Consider the following 11,993-nt stretch of genomic DNA (forward strand, 5'->3'; position numbering starts at 1 on the left):
ATAGCATCCCATAAAAGGAGAGCCACAGCAGAAAAGGCCAGTTCTTGTCCAGACCTCTAGTAGTTTGAACATGTTGTGTCTTCCTAAATAACTGGCAGGGCACATTGATTAGTATTCCTGTTTTGCATACTGGCTGGGAAATAGCATCTTAATCAGGGCTGACTAAGCAGGCTAAGGGGGAGATGGAACCCAGATTCACAACTCATGGTGATCAGGTGCAGTCCTAGCATTGCTTTTTTTTTTTTAATGAAATTTAAATCTATGAGTTAGATCTTAAAAGTATTTTCCCCAGACAGATTTTTGTTACTTAAAAGCCAATTACTAAAAAGTGATTCATGTCAATAGTTTAGGCCACTGTGTAAATGAGGTTGTAGCATATAAACGCTACCACCATTAAAGTGTTTTAACTGTTGCCTCACTGAAAACTTCCTTAACATACAGCACGTAAATAGTGGTTCTCATGATTTTTGTCTGGACCACAGCATGGGACTGAAGGCTGAAATGCCAACACCACACTAGCTGCAAACCTAATTGTGCAGTTACTCATTTTTAAAATGTTCGTGTTAGTTGCCAATATGCATTTCCTAACGCCAAACTAGATGTGACTAAATTTAAAGATCCACAGCGGCTCCTCTGCTCCTTTCACTGAAGCTTGACAGTGCCATCTTCTGTCTTCTAGATGTACAGCACTAGCGTAAAGTGTGCAAAATAACACATGGGGAGAGATAACAGGGTGTTTAAGTGGTATCCCAGTTTTAACTCGGGCATATAAATGGTCAATACATTCCCTTCCACATGTGATCTTGTAATAGCGTCCACACTAGCCATTGAGGTAGTTAACAGAATACAATCCCACCTGTAGAATTTATGAACACTATAAGGGAGGTGGTAGTGAAACTGTGATCCTAAAGATGTTGTTACCAGAACCACAATGGCTAGGGCTGGTGGGAACTGGAGTCCAATTGAACAGCTGAACCAGTTCCCCCTTCCTACAACAGAGCTTTAGATCAATCTAATGTTATTACCAGGCTACTTAAGGAAAATATATCTTTCTCACAGTAAAGACAACTGAAAGTTGAGAGAGATTAAAATGTGGCGTACATTTTTATTGGGAGAAAAGCAATGACAAACCTAGACAGCATCTTAAAAAGCAAAGACATCATCTTGCCGACAAAGGTCCGTATAGTTAAAGCTATGGTTTTCCCAGTAGTAATGTACGGAAGTGAGAGCTGGACCATCAAGAAGGCTGATCGCCGAAGAATTGATGCTTTTGAATTATGGTGCTGGAGGAGACTCTTGAGAGTCCCATGGACTGCAAGAAGATCAAACCTATCCATTCTCAAGGAAATCGGCCCTGAGTGCTCACTAGAAGGACAGATCCTGAAGTTGAGGCTCCAGTACTTTGGCCACCTCATGAGAAGAGAAGACTCCCTGGAAAAGACCCTGATGTTGGGAAAGATGGAGGGCACAAGGAGAAGGGGACAACAGAGGATGAGATGGTTGGACAGTGTCCTCGAAGCTACTAACATGAGTTTGGCCAAACTGCGAGAGGCAGTGAAGGATAGGCGTGCCTGGCGTGCTCTGGTCCATGGGGTCACGAAGAGTCGGACACGACTGAACAACTAAACAACAACAACAACAACAACAACAACATTTTTATTTAGCAACAGCTGATTACAGTACAAACCATCACTTATTTGGCTGACTAAAGGACAGTATGAGAGGCCTTTGTGAGTGAAAATCTTAAAACTGCTTCTGTACAAATCCCATTGAAATGAAAGGGAGCTATGCAGTGCAATTTCCCTCCATTTCAATAGGACTTGTGCTAAAGATACTGAGGGTATCTTTAGCACAATAGACTTGCCTGTCCTTCCTTTTCACTGAATATCCTATAGAAACTTTCTGTATCTACAGTATTTTTACCCAGGTTCCTTCCCCAGGTCAAGCAGTCATCATCTTTGTTCTGTTTATTATATGACTGGTAATAATGAAAGAAGAGAAAAGTAGCTACAACAAAATTAACAGTATGAGCAACTGAGAGATTCCTAAGAATTACAGAATCAGCTGACCATCTGGAAAAATTGTGGTGCCGACACATGCATGTTATTTACAGGTTATATACATACTCAGTTCTTAGAAGAATCGCTTTGCAGTGCAAACTGCATCACTGAATCATTTGCATCAAGTCAAGGTCTTCCATATGCAGGTATGTTCAGTGGTGACCTTTTTACCATTGATCCTTTGTTATATGCCTTAGTATGCTTTAAAACTCAGCATTCTGATCCTATGCATGTTTACTCAGAAATAAGTCCTACAATGTTCAAGGGAACTATTAAACATGCATAGCATTTGACTGCTTTGAAACTCCAAATCGGATAGGTTTTGGAAGTGAGGAAATGTAGAATAGAAAAAGAAACTCTTGCTCACCATGAAAAATGAATTGGTGGCACAGAAAAACAAGTAAGCCTGAAACAGTTGCTCAGACTCTTCACCCTCATGTGAAACCGAAGAAATACTGTCATGGCATATGCTATTAGCAGGGTATCTCTAAACTTCCACTGCCATTGGAGGGGTGGGAATCCCAACTTACGTTTTCCTTACTTTTGTGGGGTGGGAAAACGCACAACACACTTCCCCCATCTCCTGCAAGCAGTACAATTAATCTCTTTTCTTATTAGAAATAAACAATAGGACCAGAACAAAACACATGAAACACAGATTTTCATCCAAAATATATACCGGTAGCTCATTAGAAGGGCAGGAAAAGGGCGTGGTAGCAGAGTACTCTCAGAACACGAATATGAGTTTTTGTAATTGTTTTAAGTTAAAATATCATTAACTTAAAATTACAAGTTAAACATATTTGAAGTAGACTACTAAGAAGAAAATTACTGACACCATATACAGGAATCACATGAATTTACCTATTCTGGCAATGTAATCAAAAGTAATTCCCAGGATTATTTTTTTAATGGGAGGTAACTTTTACCAAGAATATGGTACTGTACAATCCATTTCAACGATTACTCCCTATTAAAAATGCCTAGCTTGCTTAAGAACCAACTCCATCAAAACTGTTAGAAAGCAACCCACTACGAAACACTACTGGACCACACTTATTATGGAACTCTTTGGCTTGGATCCAAAGGTATCTTGCACAAATGGAAATGGGACTTCTGCATGCACATTTTTTCCAATTCCTTTGTTCCACTGCATTTTGAGGGACCCTCAGTCCTCGGGAGTTGCTTTTGGCGGAATGTAGGTGGAGAAGCGAAGAAAGCCCCAATTTGCAAACAGAGTTCCACTTTGCATCCAAACTTTTGTTAAATTGCTTTTCCAAGATCTATAAAATGGTCATTGTGTTGTACATAATGATGTCTGTGAGAGTGGAACAGACTTTTGCGCACAAACAGGACTTCACATTCCCATTCTCCTCATTGCAGCCCCACTAGCATCCTCAGTTTGCTCCAGAGGGTGAGATTTTGGGGGTATGCTTGGGTAGGACAGTGAAATCTTGCTCCATGAGCAGTATGCAACACTCAGTGCTGCCCTTAGTATCATTTAGAAGGCGTCAGCCTAGTTCGCATACCAAATTAAGCCATACTTTACATGTTGTTATTTCACCCATGAAATCACCCACCACTTCTGACTAAGCTACACCAACCATAAGTGGAAGCCAAGGTTTCTTCTTCGTTTACCACTCATGGTTTGGCAAGAATCAAATCACAAGCAGGGGGTCACTTGTTTCCTCCTCTGTGTGCCACAGACAGAAGCCAGGGAGAGCTCACTTAAGCAAAAACCAGTTTATTTTAAACTACGGTTTAATGTTGCATGTGAACCAGGCCAAACAGTGTTTCTCGTGTATTTCTTATTTAAAGACAGACACCATGCAACTGATTAAGAGAGTAATGCCATCCACTGAGATCCAAAAACTTACCAAGCATCAGTGATCAATGTGCTTTGTCCTATGACTCTTATGAAACAAGGCCCTTGTATAACAAAGACTATGTTAAAACAAAGTTCTTAGTAGCTGTTCGAGCTTATGAATGAGTCTTGATTTTTCCTAAACCCAGTAAACTTTCTTGAAACGCTGTATGCTTCAAAAGAATTACTGGTGATGTTTGCAGGCTTATTCTCCTATGTCAGGTAACTCCAGTCCAGAACCAGTTTCAGGGCACATTTGAAATAGACACAACGAAAACATTAGCAAAGGTTTGCTCCTGACCATCCACAGCTACAGAAATTTTAGTCAGACATCCGAATAGATCTGTATCTAGAAGGTAGATAAATCTTCAGTGACAACAACCAAGGCATTACATGGTCTCCAGAACAAGGTCTGTTTCAAGTCCACAAAATTACGGAGATCCCACTTAAGTGCTTTCTGGTGCTGCTTCAGATTCAGGATGCAAATTCTCAGGGAACTCCAACTTCTCACAAAAGTTCTCCTTGACAGGTAAGTACTGAGCAACCTCATTAGGATCCGTGAAAAGGGGTGGAGGAACATGCTTAAAACCAAAAGGGAAAGAATTATGCAGAGCCCAGCCAAAGACAAAACATATCTATACAGAGTTAAAAGGGGCACTGTTAAACGTAATTTAGAATTAGTTATTCATATTGTTTATATAACTTTTACACATATTAACACTACTAAATTTCTGCTTCACAGCAAGTCTCTCTCCCATAAATGGGCAGCTTGAGAAACACATCCAAGTAGTGAAAACGTGCATTACCCTGGAGACTAAAGCTCAGTAAAAAAACAACTATTAATAAAAAGGTCTTACTACACAAAATCATTTTTAAATTTCATTTCCCTGGTAATAGGGCACTGGCAGATGCTCATGAATGTAGCATCTGCCAGTGCCCTATCAAAAAGCAATTTGCATCAAAAAGTTACCAACACTGACAAGAGAAAGACGCTCATGCTTAAAATGTTAATACCTTTAAGCTTGATATTTTGCTTTCCCTCGAGGTGTATTCCCGTAACATGTAGTGTTTATCAGCCTAGTAGGAAAGAAAACAGCTGAAATGTAACTGCATAAAATAATATAAGATTCTACAGACCAGGGGTCAGCAAACTTAACAGGCCTCGGGCCAGTTCCTCCAGCGCCGATCGCGCGGCGGGCTGGAGGGCGGGGGAGCGCGCTCCCATACGCATGCACACACGCTATTTCCGTCCGACTTCCGGGCCAGCGGAGCACCGGAAATAGCTTGTGCGCGTGCGCATGGGCCTCCTCAGACCCAGAGGTGCGCCGAAAATTATGCTTGCACATGCACACAAGCTATTTCCGGAACTCTGCCGACCCGGAAGTGGGCAGCCACGCCACGCCGCACCAGTAAGAGCGGGAGGCGGCAGCGGGCAGCACAGCGCAGACCGGATAATTGAGTCCCTTGGGCCATATCCAGCTCGCGGGCCTTAGTTTGGGGACATCTGCTACAAACAGACATGTTGGAGGGACTGGTCATGGGGAAGAGGTTAATTCCCGTCATGGGCACAAATCACCCCATGTATGAGATAAGCCAACTGGTGCTGTGTCAGCCAAACCAGTTGCTATGACAACTGCCCAGTGTGAACTATATAGATGCTTAAGGTGTATCAGTTCATTTGTCAGACAGTAAGTCTGTACTTGACTCAGAATTTGTATTACATCTTGTCTTGCTGGAACAACAGAAATATTTTGTATTTGTATAGATCTGTATCTGCAAAGCCTACATGCTGTATCAGCGTCCAATACATGCTGTATCAGCGTCCAAAACTGTATTACTGAAGCTTTATCTTCCTAGCAGTGAACTATTTTCGACCTTAATCTGCCTTCTGGGTTTCTGGGTGTTTTTCTGTTGTTATTCTGTCTCTCAGTTACAATAAACCTACCAGTACCAACCACCGCACAATTGCACTCATTTCACACGCTAGCAAGGTTATGCTTAAAATTCTACAAGGCAGGCTTAAGCAGTATGTGGACCGAGAACTCCCAGAAGTGCAAGCTGGATTTCGAAGGGGCAGAGGAACCAGAGACCAAATTGCAAACATGCGCTGGATTATGGAGAAAGCTAGAGAGTTCCAGAAAAACATCTACTTCTGCTTCATTGACTACGCAAAAGCATTTGACTGTGTCGACCACAGCAAACTATGGCAAGTTCTTAAAGAAATGGGAGTGCCGGATCACCTCATTTGTCTCCTGAGAAATCTCTATGTGGGACAAGAAGCTACAGTTAGAACTGGATATGGAACAACTGATTGGTTCAAAATTGGGAAAGGAGTACGACAAGGCTGTATATTGTCTCCCTGCTTATTTAACTTATATGCAGAATTCATCATGCGAAAGGCTGGACTGGATGAATCCCAAACCGGAATTAAGATTGCCGGAAAAAATATCAACAACCTCAGATATGCTGATGATACTACGCTGATGGCAGAAAGTGAGGAGGAATTAAAGAACCTTTTAATGAGGGTGAAAGAGGAGAGCGCTAAATATGGTCTGAAGCTCAACATCAAAAAAACTAAGATCATGGCCACTGGTCCCATCACCTCCTGGCAAATAGAAGGGGAAGAAATGGAGGCAGTGAGAGATTTCACTTTCTTGGGTTCCATGATCACTGCAGATGGTGACAGCAGTCACGAAATTAGAAGACGCCTGCTTCTTGGGAGAAAAGCAATGACAAACCTAGACAACATCTTAAAAAGCAAAGACATCACCTTGCCGACAAAGGTCCGTATAGTTAAAGCTATGGTTTTCCCAGTAGTAATGTATGGAAGTGAGAGCTGGACCATAAAGAAGGCTGATCGCCGAAGAATTGATGCTTTTGAATTATGGTGCTGGAGGAGACTCTTGAGAGTCCCATGGACTGCAAGATCAAACCTATCCATTCTCAAGGAAATCGGCCCTGAGTGCTCACTAGAAGGACAGATCCTGAAGTTGAGGCTCCAGTACTTTGGCCACCTCATGAGAAGAGAAGACTCCCTAGAAAAGACCCTGATGTTGGGAAAGATGGAGGGCACAAGGAGAAGGGGACGACAGAGGATGAGATGGTTGGACAGTGTTCTCGAAGCTACTAACATGAGTTTGGCCAAACTGCGGGAGGCAGTGAAGGATAGGCGTGCCTGGCGTGCTCTGGTCCATGGGGTCACGAAGAGTCGGACACGACTGAACGACTGAACAACAACAACAACCATTAAAATTGTAGACTGGTCATTTCTTTGCCAGAGGACAAATGGGCAAATTTAGCAGGGGATCAAATACTTTCCCCCCTCACTGTATATCTGTAGTAATGGTTTTGGCTAGACCAGGGGTCGGCAAACTAAGGTCCGCGGACCAGATCAGGCCCAATTGCCTTCAGGATCTGGCCCATGGACTGTCCCCGGATCGGCGTGGGAATTCTGTTCGTTCGGGCTGCACCATTTCCCCCCTACACCATTCCATTTCACCCCCTCTCCCTCACACACACTGCAGTGGCGCCTCCTCCCTCCCTCCTCCTGGCTTCTCCCCGCCCTGCCTAAAAGAGGAAGGGGGCTGGGCTGAGCTGGCTGAGCACCATTTTAAGCAGCCCCTCTGCCACCGCCACTGCTCATCTTCCCTCTGCCACTGCCACAACCCTGGTGCTCCTGGGGTCAAGTGAGTGAAGTGGACGAGCTCGCTCTGCCTACCCATGAAAAGCAGCAGCGGTGGTGGTGGTGGCAGCCCCTGGGAAGGTAAGCGCAGCGGCAGGGGGTGGGGAGGAGGACTACTTGCCCCCCTCGCCTCTTCTTCCACCTCCCCCCCTCCCCGGTGCCGCCTCTCAAGCCTGCCACAAGGTCTGAGGGACAGTAAACCGGCCTGCGAATAAAAAGTTTTGCCAACCTCTGGGTTAGACAATATAAATAACCATAATAAACATACAAATTACAACATATAGCATTTTATTTCTAAATATTAACCATTTTATGGTCTTCAGAACAAAACAAGCATATCAGGATTTCCTTACCTCATGATAAATCCTTGTATCATTCATTCTGATAAGCACACCATCAACTCGCAGGAAAAACCTCAAGAGCACAAAGAAGCTTGAAGGCATTACCCTCTGTGAAAAACAGGAAAAATAATTTGCACACATCTACAATATTTTGCTCTTACACACCTAAAAAAAAACTTCAGTGTGTAGCTCTTTCTCCACTGTTCAACTAAAATACTTTCTTGTGGATACTTATCCTCTAAAAATGCAAATATTATGCAAGAGTAAAGCTTAACTAAAATGTCTGGCCTGTACTCGGTTTTAATACAAAGTCTTACCAAAAAAATGCATACGAATCACAAATGTTAACTTTGGTGTTACAGAATATACATTGTTACAAAGTAATTATTATCAAAAACTCAGATTTAAATCTTCAGGCGGCATTTCAGATTGCACAAACATAATAAAGTGCCAACTACAAGTTAGTATCAAGTTAATATCAGTACAGAACTTCAATTGAATCTGAATAGCCTTTACAAGATAATCATCTTGTCCTTTTAATGGAACCTCATAAGCTAGATCCTTCCTGTCTCAAAGTCTTAAGCAGAGCAAAAGTTGGGGTGGAAACTGCATCCAGTCCATCATTTCTGGTTCTTCATATTTTTTATTATATTGCTTAATGTCAAAATAGGCTTTCAAGCAATTTACAAGTACTGTCAATTTACAAGTACTGTACACAAACCAATACAATACTGAGCTTCTGTTGGCCTTTGGGGGTTGGGAAGGAGAGAAAGAACTAGCTGACATCTTAAAGGAATATCTTTAACACAGAGAAATAAATGTAAGTTTGGGCACTACACCTTTTCGTTTTTTCCTTCAGTCAAACTCTAAAGACATTTCCTACTGTAAGATATAACATGTACAAAGTGACCGAACTCACTATTTTTACACTCAGGCTTGAAACGCCATGATCATGAAGTTCATCTTCAAACAGCAGTATTTCCTCAAAGAACATAATCTGTTCCCTGGCTTTTAGTTTCTCTGTATCTATATGTTCTGTTGTGGGAGAAACCTGGAAGAGGCAAAATAATTTAAAAGTTATGTTTTTTTTATAAGAGTGCTCTTCAAACATTGTTTAACTGCTTAGTACTACAAAGTACGCAGCCGTTAAGAGCAGATTTAAGAACGTACCTTTAACTTTAATGTATCACCTAGAAGAGTTCCTTTGTAATCTGTTGTATAGGTCCAGTCATATGGTTTAACAACTTCCTTTGTGTGCTCAGGCTCAGACCTCAAGGGAAAAGATACACAACTATGTAGCATGTCAGTTTTAGAACCAAAGGATATCTACAGATAGACCCAGTTTTTAATAGAGGCTATGGTAATGTTGCCTGTATATTTGCAAATTCCTAGAGATATTGAAGATTGACACAACATTATCAGCTGTACAATATCAGTTTTGTTTATTCTAGATCAGAAATCATATAAAAAAATTGCTCAAGTTTTTTGCTCAAAGTTGTTGGATAGCACATCTGTATTAGCAAGCAGAAATGTCAGAAACCTATTTCATCATAACTAAAGTTGTGGACTCAAGAAGTAATAAGTATATGAGACTCTGTTAGTGGGTGGTTCCCTTACATCACGATCTCAAAAACTGTGACTCGAGGGAAAGAGAAAATGTACAATAATGTTATTTATGTTAAGGGGGAAAGTGACAAACATTAAGCATTTATCCGGGTTACATCTCAAGTGGGTGACATAAAATGTAAAAATCTAAGCTATTTCTCCAAAGTAGCTGAACATATTAATTTGTCATATTAGATTTGATTAATCTTATGTCTTATTACCTGCTTTCTTGCCACTCCTCTGCACAAGCAACTTTAACCATGCCTTGAGTGTTATTTACACATCTTAAAGCATCAGTTGCATTGAATTCTATCCCAAAGAGAGATTCATGCTGAATTCTTAAGACATTGTCTCCAAACATCATTTCTGGAACACAAGGGATGTGTAGTTCTTCAGCTATTCTGCATGGAAACAAAAAAAAGTTATGTCACTTTGGGACTATTTCTCCCTAACTACATAATTTAAAACAGAGGCATAATTTGTTTGGAAAAATATTACAATATGCCACATCTAATTCCAAACATATTAACATTTAATAAGCTTTGCTTATTTAAGATGAATTTAGCACTGGAAAGACTAACCTTCCCCAAACATGTATGTTCCTTTCATTTTTGGTCTGTCTCATAAGTCCCCAGATAGACTACAAGAGGTTAATTCACTGGAACTCGCAATTTACCACAATACCTTCACAGCACATGGGCACCACAAACACGCTTCTGGGATCACACATTAGCATTTAACAAAAGGATTTGCCACAAATGTAGCAGCACGTGAAGCGGCCCTCAGAAAGCAAGAAAGTAAACTACAAACATATCACTTATAAATAATGAGTGAAGTGTATATGATCTGATTGATCAGAGGACTTAGTCATCTGGCAGAAACATTATAACTTGATCACTTAAAACAGCATGTCTGTTCAGAAACCTTAAAAGCTCCCCCGCCCCCCTGCAAAGCATTTGCTTTCTGCACATTTGGGATCAGGGGGGATTTTTAGGAAAATGGAAAATGCTGTTGGTCGGAGGGGGTCACTTTACGTTTCAGCCGCCCAGGAAGATTTCCGGGCTTGTTTTCATTGAAATCCCATCAATGAAAGCCGCCGGCCATCCGAATTGGCCCGCTGCAACCTGAAGGGCTCGGCCGACACAGCAGCGGAGGCTCTGGCGACAGTGTTCCCTAGCATCCCCGCCTCGCACCTCTCGGACTCCGACGACTTGATGATGTGGGTCCGAGCAGCCGTCAGCTTCCACGGCCCGAAAGTGAAGTCTCTCCGGCTGCTCTTGAATACGGGCATCATGTTGGCGGCGATGGAAGTAGCATAGAGAGGGAGAAGCAGGGGAGAGAGCGACTTCCTGAGACCCTTCCACGAGGAAAGCCCCGAAAAGGAGCCGTCGGAGGAATTATTAACGGGGTGTATTGTTGGGGTTTTTTTCCCTCCCCCAAACAGCCACCGCCGGAAACAGAAAGAACCCTGTTTCCGCTTCCGGGTTCATGACATGTACGTTGCAAAGAGGCTGCGGTCTTTCGCTAGAAGCATTTCCGGTTATTGGTTGAAGTCGGCGCCGTCTCCCATGTGCGGGGCAAATGCATATGAATCAGTGTGGAAACTCAAGCAGGGAGGCCCTTTGTCAATGAGGCGCTTGAAATAGTTGCGCCCCCTTTCCCCCAAATCCCATGCAAAGGGCAAAAGAGACTAAACAAGGATGAGAGCCTCGTTTGTTTTCTTCTCAGGGGTTACACCGGGTTGGTGGGTGCGGAGTTTCTGGCCTCTCCAAAGCCTCAGAGAAAGCAGAAATTAAACAGAAAGTGACATGCTTAAAGTGATGACCGTTCATTTTCTACATGCTATGTAGTTTTGAAATAGCCCGGGAGTGTAACCCATAGGTGCAACGTTTTCGACAGAATCGTTGTGTCTATCCAAAAGATGCACATGGTGGTTGTTTTTTTAAGTGGTAGACGAGCTCCCCCCCTTCATGGATCCCATGCCTTTAAAGGCTGTGTTGCAGGCACAACTTCAATTGGTGCAGCAGTCCTCCCCATAATGGAGAGTGGGGTTTGTGTCTGTTGAGTATCTGCTTTTTATGCAGCCCTGTAGCCACAGGAGGAGGACCTGACTCAGGGATATTCAAAGGCACCTTGTTTGAATTTTTAATTTTCATTTTAAAACAAACCTCTAGCTCTTGCAAGATATAAATTCAGTCAGGATGATTGAGCACTAAGAACTAAATTTGCTCTCACTATTCAGTAGTCGGGTCAATGAATGCACTAGGTCCTTATTTTTACATTGTATAAATCATGTTGTCGGCATCTGCCTGTCTCGGGAGACAGTGGAACTGTGTGCCAACAGTTGCAGAGTCACAGTGCCTCCTGTGGCTGTAGAGACTGATATGGGAGAGATATGTTTTGTTGCAAGTGGGGCAGATGCTACTACAGGTATAGTTTTG

General features: G+C 42.4%; 1 protein-coding gene across 1 annotated transcript; it reads right to left on the minus strand.

Annotated features, from left to right (window-relative positions):
- Positions 1–3,793: 3,793 nt before the first annotated feature.
- Positions 3,794–10,944, minus strand: TIPRL (TOR signaling pathway regulator). Its single transcript, XM_033146596.1, has 7 exons — positions 10,746–10,944; positions 9,774–9,953; positions 9,118–9,217; positions 8,867–8,998; positions 7,960–8,055; positions 4,939–5,001; positions 3,794–4,505 (listed from the first exon to the last, which is right to left on the minus strand). Exons 1-7 carry the CDS (start codon positions 10,844–10,846, stop codon positions 4,371–4,373), a joined length of 807 nt encoding a protein of 268 aa, XP_033002487.1. The 5' UTR covers positions 10,847–10,944; the 3' UTR covers positions 3,794–4,370.
- Positions 10,945–11,993: the final 1,049 nt, after the last annotated feature.

This window comes from Lacerta agilis, chromosome 4 (genome assembly GCF_009819535.1).
Source record: "Lacerta agilis isolate rLacAgi1 chromosome 4, rLacAgi1.pri, whole genome shotgun sequence".
In the NCBI taxonomy this organism is placed as follows: Eukaryota; Metazoa; Chordata; class Lepidosauria; order Squamata; family Lacertidae; genus Lacerta; species Lacerta agilis.